This window comes from Papio anubis, chromosome 12 (genome assembly GCF_008728515.1).
Source record: "Papio anubis isolate 15944 chromosome 12, Panubis1.0, whole genome shotgun sequence".
NCBI lineage: Eukaryota > Metazoa > Chordata > Mammalia > Primates > Cercopithecidae > Papio > Papio anubis.
The window spans coordinates 113,131,602-113,155,489 of NC_044987.1; the positions used below are offsets into that span (position 1 = coordinate 113,131,602).

Sequence of the window (23,888 nt, forward strand, 5' to 3'; positions counted from 1 at the left end):
ATCCTGTGTGTGTGTATATATATATATTTATGTAATTTAAAAAATAAAAAGCATGCTGCTTGGCTTGGCTAGCTACTGTGTAATTGTACCTGGTAAACAATTATTTTCTTTGAAATTCTGATCATAGAGGGATTGAGCTCTCTTTGTTCTGATGAGCCATCTTCAGAAATTATGACATCTTCCTTTCTTTCATCTTCTGAAATACATAACAATGGCCTTACAATACTACATGGAGAAAAAAGCAATGTGTTAGGGAGCCAGCCTATTTTAGCCAAAGAAGGAAAAGACCACTTGGATCTTCTGGATATGAAAAAGATGGAAAAGCCTCAGGGGATCAGCAACAACATATCAGACTCTCCAGTTTCTCTTGCAGCAGGAGTTCATTGTGACCGTCCTTCTATTCCAGCCAGTTTCCCAGAGCATCCTGCTTTGCTTTCAAAGAAAATTGGTCAAGTGGAAGAGCAAATAGATAAAGAGACCAAGAACCCAAATGAGGTATCAAGTAGGGAAACTAAAACTGCATTGGATGCTGATGACAGATTCACTTTGCTAACAGCCCAGAAACCACCTACTGAATACTCTAAGGTAGAAGGCATTTATACATACTCTTTGTCCCCATCCAAAGTTTCAGGAGATGGTGTTATTGAAAAGGATTCCCCTGAATCACCATTTGAAGTAATTATTGACAAAGCAGCATTTGACAAAGAATTTAAAGACTCGTATAAGGAGAGCACAGATGATTTTGGTAGCTGGTCTATGCACACTGATAGAGAATCATCTGAAGACATTTCAGAGACTAATGACAAGCTTTTTCCACTGAGAAATAAAGAGGCAGGACGTTACCAAATGTCTGCATTGCTCAGTAGGCAGTTTTCACACACAAATGCAGCACTGGAAGAGGTGTCTAGATGCGTGAATGATATGCATAACTTTACTAACGAAATACTGACTTGGGATCTGGTTCCCCAAGTGAAACAACAGACTGATAAATCTTCTGACTGCATCACAAAAACTACAGGACTTGACATGAGTGAATATAATTCTGAAATTCCAGTTGTAAATCTTAAAGTTAACACTCATCAGAAAATTCCTGTATGTTCTATTAATGGGAGCACTCCCATCACTGAATCAACAGGTGATTGGACAGAAGCATCTCTCCTACAAGAAAATGCTATCACTGGAAAACCTATACCCGACTCTTTCAATTCCACAAAAGAATTCAGTATCAAAGGTGTGCAAGGCAATATGCAGAAACAGGGTGACACACTTGCAGAATTACCTGGATCTCCACCTGAGAAATGTGACTCTTTGGGTTCTGGAGTGGCCACAGTGAAAGTGGTTTTACCTGATGACCACCTGAAAGATGAAATGAACTGGCAGAGCTCTGCATTGGGAGAAATCACAGAAGCTGATAGTTCTGGTGAGTCTGATGACACAGTAATAGAGGACATCACAGCAGATCTATCATTTGAAAATAAGAAAATTCAAGCCGAAAAACCTGTTTCCATTCCAAGTGCTGTTGTAAAAACAGGTGAAAGAGAAATCAAAGAGATTCGCAGTTGTAAGAGAGTAGAAAAAACATCTAAAAACTTTCAAGAGTTGGTCAGTGACTCTGAGCTGCATCAAGAGCAACCTGATACTCTTGGAAGGAGTCCAGCTAGTGAGGCAGCAAAAGTACCCAATATAAATGTCTGCTTAGAAGATGTGAGTGAAGTTGCTCCTGAAAAGCCTGTTACTACTGAGAACCCCAAACTTCCTTCAACAGTGTCTCCAAATGTTTTTAATGAGATAGAATTCTCATTAAATGTGACAACATCTGCCTACTTGGAGTCATTACATGGGAAAAATGTTAAACATATAGATGATTCCTCCCCAGAGGACCTGATAGCAGCCTTTACAGAAACCAGAGATAAAGGAATAGTAGATAGTGAAGGAAATGCCTTTAAAGCAATATCAGAGAAGATGACAGACTTTAAAACAACTCCTCCTGTAGAAGTCTTACATGAAAGTGAGTCCAGTGGTTCTGAAATTAAAGGCATTGGAACCAAATACAGTGAACAAAACAAAGAAACAAATGGAAGTGAGCCTCTAAGTGTTTTCCCGACCCAAGGTACTCCAGTAGCATCTCTTGACTTAGAACAAGAACAGCTCACAATTAAGGCTCTTAAAGAATTAGGTGAAAGACAGGTTGAGAAGTCAGCTTCTGCACAGCATGACACAGAATTGCCTTCTGAAGAAGTACTGAAGCAAGCTTTCACATTTGCTCCAGAATCTTGGCCACAGAGATCATATGACATCCTAGAACATAATGTCAAGAATGGATCCGATCTTGGGATTTCCCAAAAACCCACTACTATCAGAGAAACTTCTAGGGTAGATGCTGTTTCCAGCCTTAGCAAGACTGAATTGTTAAAAAAGCATGTCCTAGCAAGACTTCTGACAGACTTCTCAGGTAACCATTTATATTAGAATACTGCATGTGGTTAATTCTGTGATTGATTACTTATCAGCGTGCCGTTTATGTTAGAGTCTGATTTATACCTACAAAATTATGGCTAGAATACAAATATAATATACTGTATGATGGGAAAGGCAGATTCATCTCTCGTCTTTTTTTAAATGATTGCTTGATTTGGTTTCCTTAATACCAATATTTCCCAAAGCAGTAGACCACTTTGTAACATTAGTCTTCCCCTAAAAATTTTTTCTATGCTCCAGTTATATTTCAAGGTACTTTTCTTTTCTTTCTTTCTTTTTTTTTTTTTTTTTTTTTTTTTTTTTGAGACAGAGTCTTGCTCTGTCGCCCAGGCTGGAATGCAGTGGCGAGATCTTGGCTCACCGCAACCTCCACCTCCCGGGTTCAAGCAATTCTCCTGCTTTAGCCTCCTGAGTAACTGGGACTACAGGTGTCAGCCACCATGCCAGGCTAATTTTTGTATTTTTAGTAGAGACAGGGTTTCACCATATTGGCCAGGCTGGTCTCGAACTCCTGACCTTGTGATCTGCCCACTTGGCCTCCCAGAGTGCTGGGATTACAGGCGTGAGCCACTGCGTCTGGCCAGTTACTACTTTTTTTTTTTTTTTTTTTGAGACGGAGTCTCACAAGGCCCCCAGGCTGGGAGTGCAGGGCGCTGACCTCGCTCACTGTAAAGCTTGCTTCCCCGGTTCACGCCATTCTCCTGCCTCTCAGCCTTCTTGAGTAGCTTGACTACAGGCACCCACTACCGCCTAGCCAATTTTTGTATTTTTAGTACAGATCGGGTTTCCACTGCAGTCTTGATTCTCCTGACTCCTTGTGATCCCACTGCCTCCTAAAGTGTTGGGATTACAGGTGTGATCCACTGCTCCCGGTCTACTTCTTTTCTTATAGGTTGGCCCTAGGGTGATATTAGTTGAGAACCTACTATCATCAGGTTCTTACTTATGTACAAAGCTTATTTTTAAATCTCCACAATAGTCACACTTTTTAGCACTTGAGTTTTTTGATATGTGCCTTGTGGAATCTTAGCAATCAAAGATAAAGGAATTCCTGCTGGGAAAGATAGTAAATGAAACTTTTAATTAATGTGATCATATACTATAGAGATTTTATGCCCTGAAAGTAGGTAGCCAGTATTGTAGTACTATTTTGTGAGTAATACTTAGGAGAACTCATGCGTTCTTCTACTTTCTATCTTATTTAATATTCTTCAGGCCAAAACTCATTATTGGATGGTACTAGAAACCCCTTCTCTTGTCTTTTATCTATTTCAAATGATCACTTTTCTATCAAGTGGCTTTCAGTTAGATTACTGCAAATGCTGTCCTGGGGTCTTGGAAAGTACAAGAAAAAAAAAAGGATCTTTCAAGCCCCTCTACAAGGGACCCCCATCCTTTAATGTAATACCAAGTTTTACATCTACTATATGGTCAGTGTTAGGTGCCATGTAGAGGTCTGTGGTTTTTAAACTATTTGATTATAGATCCTTTTTCAAATGAAATCATACACAGAGTTGTAATATTTATAAGAAAATTAGATTTTTGTTAGGCTAAATGTATTTTGTGTTTGATTATACTATTTACTTTTTATAAGGGCATTTCCTTACTGGAGACTGTAGGTAGATTTATCTTCTTAAGTTTTAATATTTAAAATAGATAAATTGTACTTAACCTTGTAATGGTATTGTGAGGATTAAATATGAAAATGCAGGTAATGCAGTGCCTAGCACATAGTAAATATTCAGTCAGATTTAGCACCAAATACAGGGCCTGCTACATAATAAGTACTGGACAATTATTTGTTGAATGAATGATAGGAATTATTTCACTAATAATTATCAGTGAAGACATTGAGGCTTTTTGATAAACCAAAAATTTTGAGTTACCAATTAAGGATAGCTCTTATACTCTAGTATTTGAAGCTCACTGAATTTGGATTAAAGAGTGCTAGGTTCTAATTCTTGCTGTGCTGTGCCTAGAAGTATGACTTTGAACAATTACATAACCTTTCGGGGGCCTCAGATTTATTATCTGTAAAGTGAGGATGTAAAGTGAAGTAGATGGTCTTCAATTATCATTTCAGTAATATGATTCTCTGGCTCTGGTACATTCTAGATTTCTTCCTGAGTTGTCATAAGTCTTATAGGTAGTAACTTTTGAGTATTAAGGCACATAGGAATTATACTACAAAAACTCCAGTGTCTAATTCTGGCAAATTCTTGTTTTAGCGTGACCTTAGATGACTAGTCTAATTGGTTCAGCATCTTCCTTTGTTAATGTGATGATCATTATTTTGCCCTGCTTTGTATGTTGCAGTAAATAAAGTGCTGTGTAAATGCTAATTATTAGTAATTATCAACTGAATTATTTAATCTAGCGTGAGAGATGAAAAGGGCTATGGAAGTTCAGGATATTTGTCACTGACCAAATTCTATGATTAGTGTATATTTTTAGATGATAATTAAAGAAGACTGGTATAGTTAGACCAAGAAGTTTAAAGGTCTTTCTTGCAGCTTTCAAAAGTGAAAACCTTTTAAAATTGTCTTATGTATGACTAAATCTTTAAAAATATAATCCATTTCATTGCAGTGAACCAAGATTGCACCACTGAACTCCACTCTGGGTGACAGAGCAAGACTCTGTCTAAATAAATAAATAAATTTAATTAAATTAAAATATCAACCATTTCAATAAAATGCATCAGTGTCTAGTTTTATTTATCTTTTTTTTTTTTTTTAAATTTTTTTTGAGACAGAGTCTCACTCTGTTGCCCAGGCTGGAGTGCAGTGGCGCAATCTCAGCTCACTGCAACCTCCGCCTCCAGAGTTCAAGCAACTCTCCTGCCTCAGCCTCCTGAGTAGCGGGGATTACGGGCGTGTGCCACCACACCCAGCTAATTTTTTGTATTTTTACCAGAGATGGGGTTTCACCATGTTGGCCAGGCTGGTCTCTCAAACTCCTGGCCTCAAGTGATCCGTCTGCCTTGGCCTCCCAAAGTGCTGGGATTTACAGGCCTGAGCCACCACACGCAACCAATTGTTTAGTTTTAAATACGTGTATCTGCATATTCTTCCTTTCTAAGATAAAGTTGTTTGGGAAAATAGGCAAAAGAAACAATGAAAGAATTAGTGGTTTGTTTTCTGTTTTTGCTATTTTATGTTATATTACGTAACAGTTTGTAATGAAGCCTTTATGATATTATAGTTGGTTGCTCAGTAATTACATTATGATAGACTCTCATAGTTTGGGGAAGAAAATCAGATCCCTGCCTGTCACATACCTAGTATAGTGAAGATAAGTTTTTTGTGTTTTAGTATCCAGATTGGCAAGGTGCAGAGAAATAGCATATAGTTTGGTGAGTACATGTAAATTGTTATAGCCTTTCTGGAAGGCGGTTGGCAATATGTAACAGACCTAGAATTGCCCTAGCAATCTTGTTTTTAGGAATTTATCCTTTTTAAAAACAAAAAAAGCCCAGGCTGGAGTGCAATGGCACGATCTCAGGTCACTGCAACCTCCACTTCCCGGGTTCAAGCAATTCTACTGCCTCAGCCTACTGAGTAGCTGGGATTACAGGCGCCTGCCACCATGCCCAGCTAATTTTTTGTATTTTTAGTAAAGATGGGGTTTCACTATATTGGCCAAGTAAAGATGGGGTTTCACTATATTGGCCAGGCTGGTCTTGAACTCCTGACCTCATGATCCGCCCGCCTCTGCTTCCCAAAGTGCTGGGATTACAGGTGTGAGCCACGGCGCCCAGCCGGAATTTATCCTTTTTTTAAAATGTGCAAAAATAACTACACAGATGTTCATAGTAGCACTGTTTATGATAGTGGCAGATATCTCAGTGTCTTAACAATTCGAGATTGGTTGAGTATATTATGGTGTAATTGTGCAATCGAATGTTACACAGTCATTGAAGTTGTTAAAGTTTTTTTTTTTTTTTAAGAAATGGAAAAATATAGAAAAGTACAAAGGCAGCATACACCCATATCTTCTCTATATGTAGAATTAACTTATATTGTTAGCATTGGTAGTCATATTTGCTTCCAAACTAAAGGATTCTTTCATTACCACCTGGCCACTCCCCTTCCCCAGACGTAACACCATTAGGGGCCTGGTACATCTTTCCAGTTTATTTTAAATAAATGTGTTTGTATTGTTTTATGCTTTTTAACCATTCATTCATATTATTATGTTTGTTGTATAACTTTTTCCATTCAACATTAGGTTTTTAAACTTTCTTCATGTTGGAATATATATAATTTATTCATTTTAACAGCTATAAAGTAATCCATTTTATGAATATATTATTTTCTTTTGATAAGGGTTTAGATTCTTTTCTGTTTTTTACTATTATACACAGTGCTGAAGTTAACATTCTTTTTTTTTTTTCTTTTTTGAGATGGAGTCTCGCTCTGTCACCCAGGCTGGAGTGCAGTGGTGCAGTCTCTGCTCACTGCAAGCTCTGCCTCCCGGGTTCACGCCATTCTCCCGCCTCAGCCTTCTGAGTAGCTGGGACTACAGGCGCCTGTCACCACGCCCGGCTAATTTTATTTTTGTATTTTTAGTAGAGTCGGGGTTTCACCGTGTTAGCCAGGATGGTCTCAATCTCCTGACCGTGTGATCCACCCACCTTGGACTCCCAAAGTGCTGGGATTACAGACATGAGCCACCATGCCCAGCCTGAAGTTAACATTCTTATACTTGTCTGTTTTTACACATATGTGAATATTTCCCCCGTGTTAGGGTGCTACTGCTTATCAGTTTCACTTCTAGCTTTGTGCATTACTTCTCTAGTTATTGTCAAAATTAGTGTCTTCTGTTATATAAAAATGTAATTTATTAGTAAAAACTACATTGTTGAGCACCCAGCAGATGGTGGATGCTAAAGTGGAACGAAAAGAGTTACAAAACAAGAGATACGAAATAATTCCTATCTTGGTATCATTTAAAGTGAATCTATGGCTGGAAAGATTCCATAAAGAAAAAAAAAATGAACCTATATACCTACATATATAAGGAATCTGAAGTAATTTTTAAAAGCAACGTCAGATTGGTTTTCTTTTCTTGTGGCCAAGTAGGTTTTTATTGGACCTGACCTTCCTGCATATAACTGGACCAAATTTTTAAAAAACAAAGACTTGAAGGCACTGGAGAATGAACGGGAGCAGTCAGATTCTGAAAGAGAGTTGATACATGTAAGAAGAGACAGCATGAAATTAGTTTTTTATTTTTACTGCTTTTAGCTAGAGGACAGGCTGAAGTGGGTACCTGACAGGTTGGCTCAAACCTTCATAGAAAACCTAAGCAGTGGACAGAATTTGGGTCAGCCACAACCATTGAGTCAGTGGAATGTAAGGGGAGGAGGAATCTTGGAAAGGAGAGATCCAGAGAGTGACAACCTAAAATTCTGTAGACAAACTGTGTTTAAGCCTCTGTTTAATCGTGAACCACACTTAACACACAAAAGATTATAAGCAGCACAACTAGAGATGAAAGAAGTGAACTGGACCGGGCACGATGGCCCATGCCTATAATCCCAGCACTTTGGGAGGCCGTGGCGGGTGGATCACGAGTTCAAGACCAGCCTAGCCAAGCTGGTGAAACCCCGTCTCTACTAAAAATACAAAAATTAGCCGGGCACAGTGGCAGGCGCCTATAATCCCATCTACTCGGGTGGCTGAGGCAGGAGAATCGCTTGAACCCGGGGGGTGGAGGTTGCAGTGAGCCAAGATCATGCCATTGCACTACAGCCTGGGTGACAGAGTGAGACTCCGTCTCAAAAAAAAAAAAAAGAAGTGAACTCAGTTTGTAGTTTGAAGGCCGGGCACAGTGGCTCATGCCTGTAATCCCAGCACTTCAGGAGACTGAAGCAGGTGGACCACTCGAGCCCAAGAGTTCAAGGCCAGCCTGGGCAACATGGTGAAACCTCTACTAAAAATACAAAAGTTAGCTGGGCATGGTGGCGCACGCCTGTAATCCCAGCTACTCAGGAGGCTGAGGCAGGATAATTGCTTAAACCCAAGAGGCGGAGATTGCAATGAACTGAGTTCACACTACTGCACTCCAGCCTGGGTGACAGAGGGAGACTCTGTCTTAAAACACACACATGCAAACACACACACACACACACACACGCATCATACTGGAGGTCCTAGCCACTGAATTACGACAATAAATGGAAATACAAGAAATCAGGATTGGAAAGGAAGAAGTTAAACTTTCTTCATTTACAGATGACATGATTGTTTACGTAGAAAATCCTAAGAAATCCACAAAACAACTATTAGGATTAATAAGTAGGATTATTAATTAGCAGGATTGCAGGATAGATATTAGGTTAATACACAAAACTCAATTTTGTTGTTACATATTAATAGCAAAATTCGACAATTTTAAAGAAAACCTTTTTTTGAGACAGTCTCTCTATGTTGCCCAGGCTGGAGTGCAGTGACGCAATCTCTGCTCACTGTAACCTCCGCCTCTAGCTGAGATTGCAAGTGTGCACCACCATACTTAGCTAATTTTTGTAATTTTAGTAGAGACAGGGTTTCACTGTGTTGCCCAGGTTGGTCTCAAACTCCCGACATCAAGTGATCTGCCCACCTCAGCCTCCCAAAGTGCTGGGTTTACAAGGTGTGAGCCACAATGCCCAGCCTAGAAAATTAAATTTTTTAAACAAGTAGTTCCATTTACAATAGCACCAAAAGCATAAAATACTTGGAATAAATTTAACCAAAAAAGTACTTAAGACCACAATACTAAAAGCTACCAAGCACTGCAGAGAGAAGATAAAGAATGACTAAGAGGAGAGAAGTTCATGAATTGGAAGACTCAATGTTGTTAAGATGTCAGTCTTACTCACACTGCTGATCTATGGATTCAAGACAATTCAAAGTCCCAGAGTTTAACATTTCTCTCTCTCTCTCTTTTTCTTTTTCTTTCAAGACAAGGTCTGCCTCTGTGACCCAGGCTGGAGTGGCATGGGGTGCGATCTCAGCTCACTGCAACCCCTGCTTCCTGGGCTCAAGCCATCCTCCCACCTCAGCCTCCTGAGTAGCTAGGATTGCAGGCATATGCCATCACACCGAGCTAATTTTTGTATTTTTAGTAAAGATGGAGTTTTGCCATGTTGCCCAGGCTGGTCTTGAACTCATGAGCCCAAGCATTCTGCCCAATTTGGCCTCCCAAAGTGCTGGGATTACAAGTGTGAGCTAAAGCGCCTGGTCAGTTCTAACATTTCTATGGAAACACACAGAGCCTAGCAAATCTAAAGTAACCTTTTAAAAATAACAAAATTGGAAAACTTGGAACATTTACTTAAAGACATTATAAAACTCCAGTAATAAAGACAGTATGGTACTGACAAGTTGACAAGTAAAGAAACAGAGAACCCAGAAATAACAAATTAGCACAAATTTAGCAACTTAAATTTATTATCTCACAGTTTTCATGGATCAGCATTCTAGGCATGGGCTAGCTGATCCTCCTGCTCAGGGCCTCACCAGGGTTGTGATATCATGAGACTCAGGGACCTCTTTCTTTCCAAGCTGGCTGGTTGTTGACAGAATTCAGTTCCTGGAAGTTATAGAATGAGAAACCCACTTTCTTTCTCCCTGGATATCAGCTGGGGAGATCATGCTCAGCTACTAGAAGCTGCCTGCAGGTCCTGACCTCATGGCCCTCTCACAACATGGTAGCTTGCTTCTTTGAAGCTATCAGGAGAATCTTATACAGTTAGTCCTCTGCATCCGCAGGTTCTGCATCCTTGGGTTCAACCAACCTCGGATTGAAAATACAAAAGAAAAACCAATAAAAAATAATATAAGGACTGGGTGTGGTGGCTCATGCCTGTAATCCCAGCACTTCAGGAGGCTGAGGCAGGCGGATCACCTGAGGTCAGGAGTTCAAGACCAGCCTGGCCAACATGGTGAAACCCCGTCTCTACTAAAAATACAAAAAATTAGCTGGACGTGGTGGCACACGCCTGTAGTCCCAGCTACTCAGGAGGCTGAGGTAGTAGAATCGCTTGAATCCGGGAGGCGGAGGCAGTGAGCCAAGATTGTGCCACTGCACTCCAGCCTGGACAACAGAGACTCCGTCTCAAAAAAATTAAAAAACATAAAAAATAAAGCATACAAACGGATATGCCTAGGTTACATGCAAATACCATGCTATTTTATATAAGGGACTTGAGCTTCCATGGATTTTTATATCCTTGGGACTCCTGGAACCAATCCCCTTCAGATACTGAGGAATGACTGTATAACTCAAATGCAAAAACTAGAATGACTATTCCATTATATTCACAGGTCTGCCCACATTTAGGGGCAGGGGAAAGTGTTATACAAGGCATGTACAACAAGGGGCAAGAGTCTTGGAAGCCATCATAGAATCCTTTTTTTTTTTTTTTTCCTGCGATAGGGGCTTGCTCTGTTGCCCAGGCCAGAGTGCAGTGTTGCAGCCCTAGCTCACTGCTGCCTCCTGGGCTCAAGGGATCCTCCCACCTCAGCCTCCCGAATAACTGGGACTATGGGTATATGCCACCATGCCCAGCTCCATCTTAGAATTCCACCTGCCACAATTCTAACTTCACATGATATGCAAAAATTAAAATGAATTAGAACTCTGAACATAAAAACTAAAACCAAAACGTTTTTCCAGGAATGCATAGGAAAATATTTTCATGACATAGGGTAGGCAAAGATTTCTTAGGTAAAATGCACTAACCATAAAATTAAAGATGGATGGCCAGGCACAGTGGCTCATGCCTGTAATTCCAGCGATTTGGGAGGTCGAGGTGGGTGGATCACTTGAGGCCAGGAGTTCGAGACGAGCCTGGCCAACATGGTCAAACCCAATCTCTACTAAAAATAGAAAAATTAACCAGGTTTGGTGACGGGCGCCCGTAGCCCCAGCTGCTAAGGAGACTGAGGCAAGAAAATCACTTGAACCCAGGAGGTGGAGGTTGCAGTGAGTTACGATCATGCTACTGCACTCCAGCCTGCTCAACAGAATGAGACTCTGTCTCCAAAAAAAAAAAAAGAAAGAAAGAAAAAAAGAAAAATACTCTTTAGGTAACTAAGGTCAAAAGTTCACATTTTTAGATCCATACTGTTCACCTGGGGAGGGGTAGACAATGCCATTTTGTTTCCTGTTTTATAAATCTGAAATTGAGGGCAGAGGGGATGGTAGGTTATTTTAATGAACAAACAACTATTTTTTCTGAGTGTGTGAGATGAACGTTAGTTTGAAAGGGGTTCCTACATATTTCTCTGGCCTACTGCCAGACTTATCTGTGGCCAAAAGTATGTGTGTCTGTCTTTGACAGTGACAGCTTTGTATTCTGTCAGTGATCTTTCTGTGCCTTTTGAGGGGGTGGATTTCTTTGGTTAATAATAAATCTGTAGCAGAGCAGACTGTTAACCCATTTCAGCAGCCACAGAATTTGGGCCTAAGTTTACAAACACGTCACCTGATGTCTCTTTTGCAACTTAAAAGTGGCTTCATTTATTATAACTATTAATGTGAAAGTAACCAAAGAAAAGAAATCATCTATGTAAAAATGTCTGCATCTGTCTTTACATAAATTGTTCATATTAAAAAGCTTAACTGTTTCCCCTTTATTAACAGTTTCCTTTTTGAGGTTATAAAGCATGGCCTTTTTTTTTCCTTTTAGTCGTTTCAGGCATGTTTGAGTGTTCTTAGAGATGTGTTATAGACAGATTTTAAGCAACTTTTGCAAGGAAGGTGGAATGAATTGGAGATTTATTTGTTCTTAAAAAATGAAGTAGCTGGGTGCAATGATTCACGCCTGTAATTCCAGCACTTTGGGAGGCCAAGGAGGGCAGATCGCTTGAGCTCAAGAATTTAAGACCAGAGTGGGCAACAAAAAAATTTAGCCAGGCATGCTGGCATGCACCTGTAGCCTTGGGAGGCTGAGGCAAGAGGATCACCTGAGCTCAGGAAGTCGAGGCTACAGTGAGCTGTAGTCACACCACTGCACTCCAGCCTGGGTGACAGAGTGAGACCCTGTCTTTAAAAAAAAAAAAAAGAAGAAGAAGAAGAAGAAAGTAAAACTAACAGACTACTAAACCTTGAAATTTCTTTCACATTTGTTCCTTTTCAGAATAAGTATTTGAACAGCTCTTCTTTTCTACCTTTGAGGTGTATACTTGGGAGAGTAAAGTCAATTGACTTTTGGAAATGGCTATTTAGAATCAAAACAAGAGCTTTCCCCAAATTCGGTAATAAAATTAACGGATTGGGAATCAGTAAGGTTTACTGCTGTTCCTGCTGGAAATGGCGCAAGACTGATTTCCTTTTTTCTTAGCCTGAGATTACCATTGGATGTGTTAGTGCCCTCTTCAGGTGTAACATGGGTACTGCAGCCAGCATCCTTAAATACCACGGGCAAGAAATACTTTAATAAAATAAAAGTAATATGGCCACATTACAAAAGATTTGGAAAATAAAAAGAAGGAATCACTCGTAATTCCACCAGCAATATAAACACTCTTGGTACAGACATTCCTTGTCAGATGTTTCATCTGTCATTAGCAAAATAACATAACTGAGAAATTAGTGATTTTACTTATGTAATGAATCATGAAAAGAGAAGAAAGTAAGGTCCTTTAAATGAAAAAAGAAATTAAGTGGTATTATATTAAAGATAAAGTTATAACCTGAAAAGTAAGGGAACATTGACTTCATTCTTTTGAGAGCTTTTGGCTTTTTATTTTTCCAGTACCTTTTGAACTAGATTGGGTCACTTCCCTGTAGGACTTTAGGAAGAGACTAGCCAAGGCTTCGATCTGTCTCTATAAGGTTGCGTACTAGTGTAGCAGTTTGTTAGCCCATTGCCTCACAATTCTCTTCTGTTTTAGAACACCCAAGATACACATAGCACACCCAAAGAAAAGGACATTCCCTGTCTGTGTCAGTGGCTCTCTCCAGTAGTGATTCTCTACCTGACACATATCAGAATCAAGCAATAATTTGCCCATAGCTTGAAAAAGGTGATATGCGCCATCAGGAGTCAGGATCTACTCCCCATCCCACAACCTTTGTCCCATCTCACACGCAGCTGAGAGTCACTGACTTGGACAGTCTTCTCTAGAGTCTGCTCATAGAAAGTAAATTTAAGACATAAAAATGTTTAAGACTCTTCACTTAATCAAAAGATTTTATTTTTTTCTGATAGATTCAAAAAGACTGCAACCAGTCCTGATATTTGAGTGTAGTTGATGAGGGAGAAGGAAGAGTGAACCCTATTTCTGTATTTGTCTTGGGTTTCTGGGTGGATGGTAGAACTATTTTCTGATCAGGGAAGAGTGTCAGTCAAAAATGATGTTTTCTTTGATATGTGGAATTTGAGGGGTTGAGATGCCTCAAAGTGATCTCTTCTTTTTCTGTAGCTTCAAATTACCACCTACAAATCTATACTCTGTGTTGGTCTGGTCTGCCCCATAGGTGATGTATTATACTGCCTTTATCTCCTGGTTCTCTGTCTCTGTATATCATTTACAGACCACTCTATTTCATCATAGTTCTGATAGTGCAGCACTTTTTCATAGAAAGGTTTATATGGAAATTTGATACATAAAATAGATTTGGCTAATAAGGCCCCTTCTAACCTCCCCATCTTAGTTTCTTTTTTTTTTTTTTTTTTTTTGAGACGGATTCTCACTCTCACCCAGGCTAGAGTGCAGCAGCGTAATCTCGGCTCACTGCAGCCTCCACTCGCCAGGTTCAAGTGATTCTCCTGCCTCAGCCTCCCAAGTAGCTGGGACTAAGGTGCCCGCCACCATGCCCGGCTAATTTTTTTTGTGTGTGTGTATTTTTAGTAGAGACGGGGTTTCACTATGTTGGCCTGGCTGGTCTCAAACTCCTGACCTCGTGATCCATCCACCTTGGCTTCCTAAAGTGCTGGGATAACAGGCATGAGCCACCGCGCCTGGCCTTTTTTTTTTTTTCTTTTAATAGAGATAGGGTCTCACTATGTTGCCCAGGCTGGTCTCAAACTCTTGGAATTCAAGCGATCTTCCAACCTCCACTTCCCAAAGTGCTGGGATTACAGTCATGAGCCACCTTTAATTTCTTTGTATCTTACTGGCAACAAAGAGGAAAGGAAAAAATCTTGTTGCTCTGTAGCTGACTTTAACTTCAATTTTTAAATTTTCTGTTACAATTGTAGCAGAGGTTGGCAGTCAAATGAATAATAATAGCTAACATTGTGTTACTATCTAATCAACAGTATTCTGAGCACTTCTACACATTAATCCACTTAATCCTGGCAACATCCCTATGAAGTTGATATTGTATTATCCTATTTTACAAATGAGGAATCTGATGCACAGAGAGATTGAGTGTCTTGTCCAAAATCACAGAGCTAGCAAATGGAAGAGGATACAAACCCAGGCGTTCTAGAGCCAGAGTCATTTCTATGCTATACTAACTCTAAAGCTGGGGATAAAGTGTTTTACTAGATAGGGATCCATGGCCAAGTGGAAACTAGGAAGCATTAAGGGGTGAAATAATCTTTATTATATTTTATTTTATTTTTATTTATTAGTAGTATTATTCTTGAGATAGAGTTTCGCTCTTGTCACCCAGGCTGCAGTGTGGTGGCTTGATCTTGACTCACTGCAACCTCCGCCTCCTGGGTTCAATCGATTTTCGTGCCTCAGCCTCCTGAGTAGCTAGGGCTACAGGCCTGTGCCACCACGCCTGGCTAATTTTGTATTTTTAGTAGAGAGGGGGTTTCATCATGTTAGCCAGGCTGGTCCCAAATTCCTGACCTTAAGTGATCCACCCGCCCCAGCTTCCCAAAGTGCTGGAATTCAGGCGTGAGCCACCATGCCCAGCATTTATTTATTTTTTTTGAAACAGCTTCTCGTTCTGTTGCCCAGGCTGGAATGCAGTGGCATGATCTCAGCTCACTGCAACCTCCGCCTCCCGGGTTCAAGTGATTCTACTGCCTCAGCCTCCCCAGTAGCTGAAACTACAGGTATACACCACCATGCCCAGCTAACTTTTGTATTTTTAGTAGAGATGGGGTTTTGCTATGTTGGCCAGGCTGGTCTCGAACTTGTGACCTCAGGTGATCTTCCCGCCTCAGCCTCCCAAAGTGCTGGGATTACAGGCATGAGCCACTGCACCCGGTCTGAAATAATCTTTAAACATCTCTTAATGCACAAATGTCTATTTCTGGATTTTCTGTACCATTCTATTGTTCTATTATCTTTTGGCCAGTACTACAGCATATTGATAATGGTAGCTTTATATTTAAAATCAGGTTGTGTGAATCTTCCAACTTTATTTTTCAAAGTTGTTTTGGCTCTTCTAGGTTTTTTTTGTTTTGTTTTGTTTTTTTGTTTTTTTGTTTTAGACGGAGTCTTGCTCTGTCACCCAGGCTTGAGCGCAGTGGTGTATCTCAGCTCACTGCAAGCTCCACCTCCCAGGTTCACGCCATTCTCCTGCCTCAGCCTACCAAGTAGCTGGGACTACAGGTGCCCACCCCCACACCCGGCTAATTTTTTGTATTTTTAGTAAAGACGGGGTTTCACTGTGTTAGCCAGGATGGTCTCGATCTCCTGACCTTGTGATCCACCCGCCTCGGCCTCCCAAAGTGTTGGGATTACAGGTGTGAGCCACCGTACCCGGCCAGTATTTTATATTTTTATACTATTTAATTTGTTTTTTACACTATTTTAAATGTTATTTTTAAATTCAGTTTCTGACTGGTTAATACTAATATATGGAAATAAGATTGATTTTGTATGTTAGCTTTGTATTATGCAATCTTCCTAAACTCATTTATTAGTTCTAGTAGTTTTTTGTTTGTTTGTTTTGAGACGGAGTCTCACTCTGTCACCCGGGCTGGAGTGTAGTGGCAGGATCTCAGCTCACTGCAAGCTCTGCCTCCTGGGTTCACGCCATTCTCCCATCTCAGTCTCCTGAGTAGCTGGAACTACAGGTGCCCGTCACCACACCCAGCTAATTTTGTTTTTATATTTTTAGTAGAGATGGGGTTTCACCGTGTTAGCCAGGATGGTCTTGATCTCCTGACCTCGTGATCCACCCACCTCAGCCTCCCAAAGTGCTGGGATTACAGTCATGAGCCACCGCGCCTGGTCCTAATAGCTTTTTTTTTTATGGATTCCATCAGATTTTCCGCATAGGCAATCATGCCATTCGTGAATGACAGTTTTACTACTTTCCTATCTGAATGCCTATTTGTTTTTGTTTTTGTTTTTGTTTTTGACAGAGTTTCGCTCTTTTGCCCAGGCTGGAGTGAAGTGGCGTGACCTCAGCTCACTGCAACCTCCGCCTCCTGGTTTCAAGCAATTCTCCTGCCTCAGGCTCCCTAGCAGCTGGGATTACAGTAGCATGCCATGACGCCCAGCTAATTTTTTTTTTCCCCCGATATGGAGTCTTACTCTGTCGTCCAGGTTGGAGTGCAGTGGCGTGATCTCAGGTCACTGCAGCCACGCCTTCTGGGTTCAAGTGATGCTTCTGCCTCAGCCTCCTGAGTAGCTGGGATTACAGGCGCCCAGCACCACGCCCGGCAATATTTGTTTGTTTGTTTTAGATGGAGTCTTGCTCTGTTGCTCAGGCTGGAGTGTTGTGGCACGATCTTGGCTCACTGCAACCTTCGCCTCCCAGGTTCAAGTGATCCTCCTGCCTCAGCCCCACTAGTAGCTGGGATTACAGGCACATGCCACCATGCCCAGCTAATTTTTATATTTTTAGTAGAGACAGGGATTCGCCATGTTGGCCAGGCTGGTCTTGAACTCCTGACCTCAGGTGATCCACTCACCTCAGCCTCCCAAAGTGCTGGGATTACCAGCGTGAGCCACCGCACCTGGCCTTTGTTTTGTATTTTCAGTAGAGACGGTGTTTCACCATGTTGGCCAGGCAGGTCTTGAACTCCTAACCTAAGGTGATCCACCCACCTCAGCCTCCCAAAGTGCTGGGATTGCAGTCGTAAGCCATCGCGCCTAGCCCTACACCCAGCTAATTTTTTATTTATTTATTTATTTATTTGTATTTTTAGTAGAGACAGGGTTTCACCATGTTGGTCAGGCTAGTCTCAAACCCCTGACCTCAGGTGATCCATCTGCCTCGGCCTCCCAAAATGCTAGGATTACAGGCGTGAGCTGCCGCGCCCAGGCTGTTTTTCTTGACTTACTGAACTGGCTAGAACCTTTAATACAGTGTTAAACAGGAGTAGTGGCAGAGAGAACTTCTTGCCTTCTTTCAGTGAGCATGATGTTTGCTGTAAGTTACCGGTAGATTCCCTTTTTCAAGTTGAGGGATTTCCCTTCCCTAGTTTCCTGAGATTTTAAAATCAAGAATGAATGTTGGATTTTCTCAAATGCTTTTTTTCTGTATCTTTTGAGATGATCATATGGTTTTTCTTTTTTAGTTGTTAATATGGTGAATTATGGAATTCTTCCTTGGTGGAATTCTTTAAAATGGAGAATATTTTGATTATTGAATGTTAAGCCAATCCTGTATTTTTTCAAAAGAAACACCTCAGTCATGATGTAGTAGTATTGTGTTTATTGTTGTGTTTGGTTTGCTAAATTTTTGTTAAGAATTTTCGCAAGCTGGGCACAAATGTCAAGGGGCTCGTGCCTACAATCCCAGCACTTTGGGAGGCTGAGGCGGGCAGATCATCTGAGGTCCGAAGTTCGAGACCAGCCTGGCCAACATGGTGAAACCCCATCTCTACTAAAAATACAAAAAATTATCTGGGCGTGGTGGTGCGCGCCTGTAATCCCAGCTACTCGGGAAGCTGAGGCAGGAGAATTACTTGAACTCGGGAGGCAGAGGTTGTAGTGAGCCGAGATCTCGCCATTGCACTCCAGCCTGAGCAACAGACTGAGACTCTGTCTCAAAAAAACAAACAAAAACTTGATGAAGGAAGGTAAAGGTGGGAAAGGGGCCGGGTACGGTGGCTCATGCCTGTAATTTCAGTGCTTTGGGAGGCCAAGGCAGGCGGATCACGAGGTCAGGAGTTCGAGAGCAGCCTGGCCAACATGGTGAAACGCTGTCCCTAATAAAAATACAAAAAATTCGCCGGGCGTGGTGGCAGGCGCCTGTAATGTCAGCCGGTCAAAGGCTGAGGCAGGAGAATCGCTTGAACCCGGGAGGTGGAGGTTGCAGTGAGCCGAGACCATGCCATTGCACTCCAACCTGGCGACAAGGTGAGACTCTGTCTCAAAAAAAAAAAAAAAAAGGTGGGAAAGGAAGGAAAGATAACACATTAAAAGATCAATAATTTCCTGTTTTAAAAAGTAGTTATGGGCCAGGCACGGTGGCTCAAGCCTGTAATCCCAGCACTTTGGGAGGCCAAGACGGGCGGACCGCGAGGTCGGGAGATCGAGACCATCCTGGCTAACACGGTGAAACCCCGTCTCTACTAAAAAATACAAAAAAACTAGCCGGGCGAGGTGGCGGGCGCCTGTAGTCCCAGCTACTCGGGAGACTGAGGCAGGAGAATGGTGTGAACCTGGGAGGCAGAGCTTGCAGTGAGTAGAGATCGCGCCACTGCACTCCAGCCTGGGCGACAGAGTGAGACTCCGTCTCAAAAATAAAAATAAAAAGAAAATAAAAGAGAATGAAAAGAAAGTTTCTGCCAGTCGCTGTGACTCACGCCTGTAATCCCAGCACTTTGGGAGGCCAAGGCCAGTGCATTGTTTGAGTCCATGAGTTTGACACCAACATGGGCAACATGACAAAACCCCATCTCTACAAAAAACAGAAAAATCAACTGGGCATGGTGGTGCATGCCTATAGTCCTAGCTACTTGGGAGGCTGAGATGGGAGGATAGCTTGAGTCCAGGAGGCAGAGGTTGCAATGGGCCAAGATTGTGCCACTTCTCTCCAGCCTGGGCGATACAGCCAGACCTTGTCTAAAAAAAGAAAAGAAAAGAAAATTTCATGGACACAAGCCATGCAGCCTCTTGCTGGTTATGAAATACACACTAGAACTAGTGTAAGTCTAGTGGCTTCATATTTTAAACTATTAGCAACTGCCTCGTTTCTCACTTTTTTTCGTATTTTTCATCTTCCTCTCCCCCAAGGTATTATAGAGGGAAATGTTTCCAAAAACCATGCCAGTTTCCTTCCTTTGGTGTTCTATACTTGGAATCCTTAGTCTTCTGTGGTCAATAGAGTCATGTGCAAAAACTTGACTAGTTTAAGGGGAATTATTAGGAAATAAATGGTTTTGTTGTCTTTTGGTCATTAGCTTGGCCCCATGTTTAAGCATTCAGTAACAGCTGTGAAGAGCCTGCTACAAATCAAGTGGTTGTTAGGCTGGGCAGTGTCTGAGGAAGTAGCCCTGCACTAAGACCTGAAAAGTAAAGAAGCAAGCAATGGGGAGTTGGGGAAGAGCATTCCAGACAGAGGCTTAATGTGTTGAACCATCTTTTCCAAACTCTTCCTCTGTTATCCTCTCTTCAGTGACTATGTCCCCTTTCTATCCCAGACCATAATTCCACCATTTATCTTAAGACTGAGCCCAGGGCCTATACTATTATACAGGTTGTTTACTGTACACATCTAGGGGCACTATTTACCTTTGTTATCTTTGTAGGTTTGAATATTTCTTATGAGTTTTCCAGCAGATGGCAGTAACATGCATGAGGACAGGGTGACTTTTTCTAATTTGCACAAAGGTTTTTTTTGAGACAGAGTCTCACTCTTTCACCCAGGCTGGAATGCAATGGTGCGATCTCAGCTCACTGCAACCTCTGCCTCCCAGGTTCAAGCGATTCTCCTGCCTCAACCTTCTGAGTAGCTGGGAGTACAGGCACGCGCCACGACGCCTGGCTAATTTTTGTATTTTTAGTAGAGATGGAGTTTCGCCATGTTGGCCAGGCTGGTTTCGAACTCCTAACCGCAAATGATCCACCCACCTTGGCCTCCCAAAGTGCTGGGTTTACAAGCATGACCCACCGCACCCGGCCTAAAGGTAGACACTTCTGATTTACATCTAGGCACGTGTCGTCTTTATCCCTTTTCCTTCTCTGACACATCCTTTTCTCTCTGGGTCCCAGCCTTATTCTCTAAGCTTTCTCTTCCTGTCTTTCGAATATTTTGAATGTGTAGAAGAATTACAATTGTGCTACAAGGAAATCCTGTATAATCTTCACTCTGGTTCACCAATTGTTAACATTTGGCCACATGTGCATTATCCCCCCCTCCCTCTCAGTATAGATAGATGTTTTTTTCCTGAACCATTTGAGAGCTGATTGCAAACGTTCTGCTTCTTTACCCCTGCTTTGGAGTGTGTTTCCTTTGAACAAAACATCTTTGTTTTACATAATCAACGGAAGTTATTAAGGAAATTTAACAGTAATTAGGAAATTAAACATTGATAACAGTACTTTTATCAATTACATAGTCCACATTTAAATTTTGTCAGTTATACCAATGATATATTTATAGCTGTATTTACCCCTTTTCCAGAGTCCAGTCTAGGATCACACTTTGTGCCTCGTCCCATCTCCTTACTCTCCTTTAATCTGAGAATTAAGATTAAAAGAAGTTCCTCAGTCTTTCTCTGTCTTTCACACCATTGACATTTTTGAAGACTACGGGCCAGTTTTGTAGAATATTTCTCAATCTGGGTTTGTCTGGTGTTTTCTTATTAGATGCAGGTTACGTATTTTGGGCGGGAATACCATAGAAGTGATGTTGTGTCTTTCTCAGTGCACGCACTATGTCCGGAGGCATATGGTATCGGTTTGTTCTACTACTGATGACGTTGGCCCTTTAAGCCTTCTATGTTGAAACTGTTCCTGTAGTTATATGAGCTCTAACATGTATATACTTGAACTCTGATTATAGGAATTCTCCTGCTTATAGGAATTCACTTTTAAGTAGGCAGCATTCTATTAAGTTCTTCTGTTCAATCTCTTAGTTCAATCAAGTGAGCCTGAGTTGCCTCCCAATTCTTTCTCTCCTTTGCAGCATCACTATCTGGGCCTCTCATGTTCCATCAGGAGTCATAATACCTTCTCTTTCTCCTAGTACGTTGCATCCCTTAGCCAGACTCTTTGAACCAGTGATTACTTCTTATATACAACAGCATATTTTTAGTGTTTTATTGGTTTCAAGTTAAGGTTCTTTGGCTCTAGGAAGGTTAGTCTTCAAAGAAATGGTTTCAGAAGAGAGCTGTATAGCTGAATGTGGGGAAGAACTAGGTACCCACAAGACAACTTGAATCACACCCAGGTTCGTTTTATCCCAAATCAGTCTTTTCAGCTAACCTTATTTGGATTATGGTTAAAGTATTTACTGCATGTCATTTACAGTGTCTTAGCCTTCTTTATTCCTTAAACTCTAGGAAGTAGATTTCATTTTCTTCATTTTTCAGATGAGGAAATGGAGGCTTGGAAAGGTTAAAGTAATATAGTGAGAAATTACCAGGACTCAAACTCATGTCGCTCCAGCTCCAAAGCCCTTGCTCTTTTTGAGAGCAGGTAGTGGCTGGGAGGAAAGTCCTCTAGCTATTCATGGTGAAATTAGCCTTCATAGACAAATACGCAAAAGGTAATGGCCACCACATGCAGAGGCTCATGCCTATAATCCCAACACTTTGGGATACCGAGGCGGGCAGATCACTAGAAGTCAGGAGTTCGAGACCAGCCTGGCCAATATGGTGAAACCCTGACTCTGTCTCAAAAAAAAAAATAAATAAAAGTAATGTCACTGCTAGATTGGAGGTGATTGCTGGCAGCTGCCACTCAGAGATTTAGAGGTGTCTTTAAACCAGGACCATCCTGGGCAACTGGATCTTACAGTTGGGGACTTCCAAACTGGGAAAATCGAAATACTTCCACTTAAACTCATTTCCTGACATAATTATTAATAGTGCCCCACTCACTTTTTTTTTTTTTTTTTTTTTTGAAAGAGTCTCATTCTGTCACCCAGGCTGGAGTACAGTGGCACGATGTTGGCTCACTGCAACCTCCACCTCCCAGGTTCAAGTGATTTCTCGTGCCTCAGCCTCCCAAGTAGCTGAGATTACAAGCGTGCACCACTACGCCCAGGTATTTTTTTGTATTTTCAGTAGAGACAGGGGTCTCACCATGTTGGCCAGTCTGGTCTTGAACTCCTGGCCTCAAGTGATCTGCTTGCCTCGGCCTCCCAAAGTGCTGGGATCACAGGTGTGAACCACTGCACCCTGCCAGCCCCACTCACTTTTTTTCTTTTTTTTTTTTTTTGAGACAAAGTTTTATTCTGTCACCTAGGCTGGAATGTAATGGCGCGATCTCAGCTGACTACAGCCTCCGCTTCCCGGGTTCAAGTGATTCTCCCACCTCAGCCTCCTGAGTAGCTGGGACTGCAGGCACGTACCACCATGCTCAGCTAGTTTTTGTATTTTTAGTAGAGACTGGCTTTTCGCCATGTTGGCCAGGTTGGTCTTGAGCTCCTGACCTCAGGTGATCTGCCCGCCTTGGCCTCCCAAAGTGCTAGAATTACAGGCATGAGCCACCATGCCCGGCCCCCACTCACTTTTTTTAAGAGTACTGCAGCTTGGCCAGGCATGGTGGCTCATGCCTATAATCACAGCACTGTGGGAGGCCACAGCAGGAGGATTGCTTGAAGCCAGGAGTTTGAGACTAGCCTGGGCAACATATTGAGACCCTGTCTCTACAAAAAAGATAAAATGTACCTGGACATGGTGGCACATACCTGTAGTCCTAGCTGCTCGGAGGCTGAGGTAGGAGGTTTGCTTGAACCCAAGAGTTAAAGGCTGCACTGAGAAATGATAGTGCCACTGCTCTCCAGCCCGGGTGACAGAGTGAGACGCTGCCTCGAAAAAGGGAGGAGCGGGTATTGTGGCTTAGATAATTATATGGTCCCCTATACATAATCCTTCCTGAATTCTTTTCAGATTAACATCAAGATTGGTGTTTCTTTGTAACTGGCACTAGTAGTGCTTGGTCTATTTTTATTTACCACTTTCTTTGCCCCGCCCCAATTTATACACTGGGGCAAAATTAGCTTTGGTTTTATAGTCTGTTCACCCAACTAATTTATAGGTCTGGTTTGCATAATTTAGTTAACAGCAAGATTTTGCCACACCTGCTTTATCATCCTTTCTGCCAAAATATTTAAGGTAAATGGCACTTTACCCCAGTGTATTTCCATAGCTGAAATAAGCTCTTAAATTTTTATAATCCTATCCTGAAAACTAATCAGTGTAGCAGAAGAACCTTTTGCCTTGTGAGTTACCACCCCTGACATAATTTGATTTTCATTTATAAGATTCTCTTAGAACCAAGTACAGTAGCACACACCTGTAGTTCCAGCTACTCAGGAAGTGAAGGCAGGAGGATCACTTGAGCCCAGAGTTCCAGGCCAGCCTGGGCGACATAGTGAGA

The 23,888-nt window shown here is 41.7% G+C and overlaps 1 protein-coding gene across 5 annotated transcripts in view; it reads left to right on the forward strand.

Annotated features, from left to right (window-relative positions):
- The window catches only part of RTN3 (reticulon 3), a 72,051-nt gene that overhangs the window by 34,994 nt on the left and 13,169 nt on the right, over positions 1 to 23,888 (forward strand). For 2 of the 5 annotated variants that reach the window (XM_009185791.2, XM_009185792.4), the window contains exon 3: positions 128 to 2,452. The exons of the other annotated variants lie outside the window; for them this stretch is intronic. In XM_009185791.2, the coding sequence (XP_009184055.2) occupies positions 128 to 2,452 (2,325 nt within the window). The remainder of the gene's footprint in view (positions 1 to 127; positions 2,453 to 23,888) is intronic. 5 annotated transcript variants of the gene reach the window in all.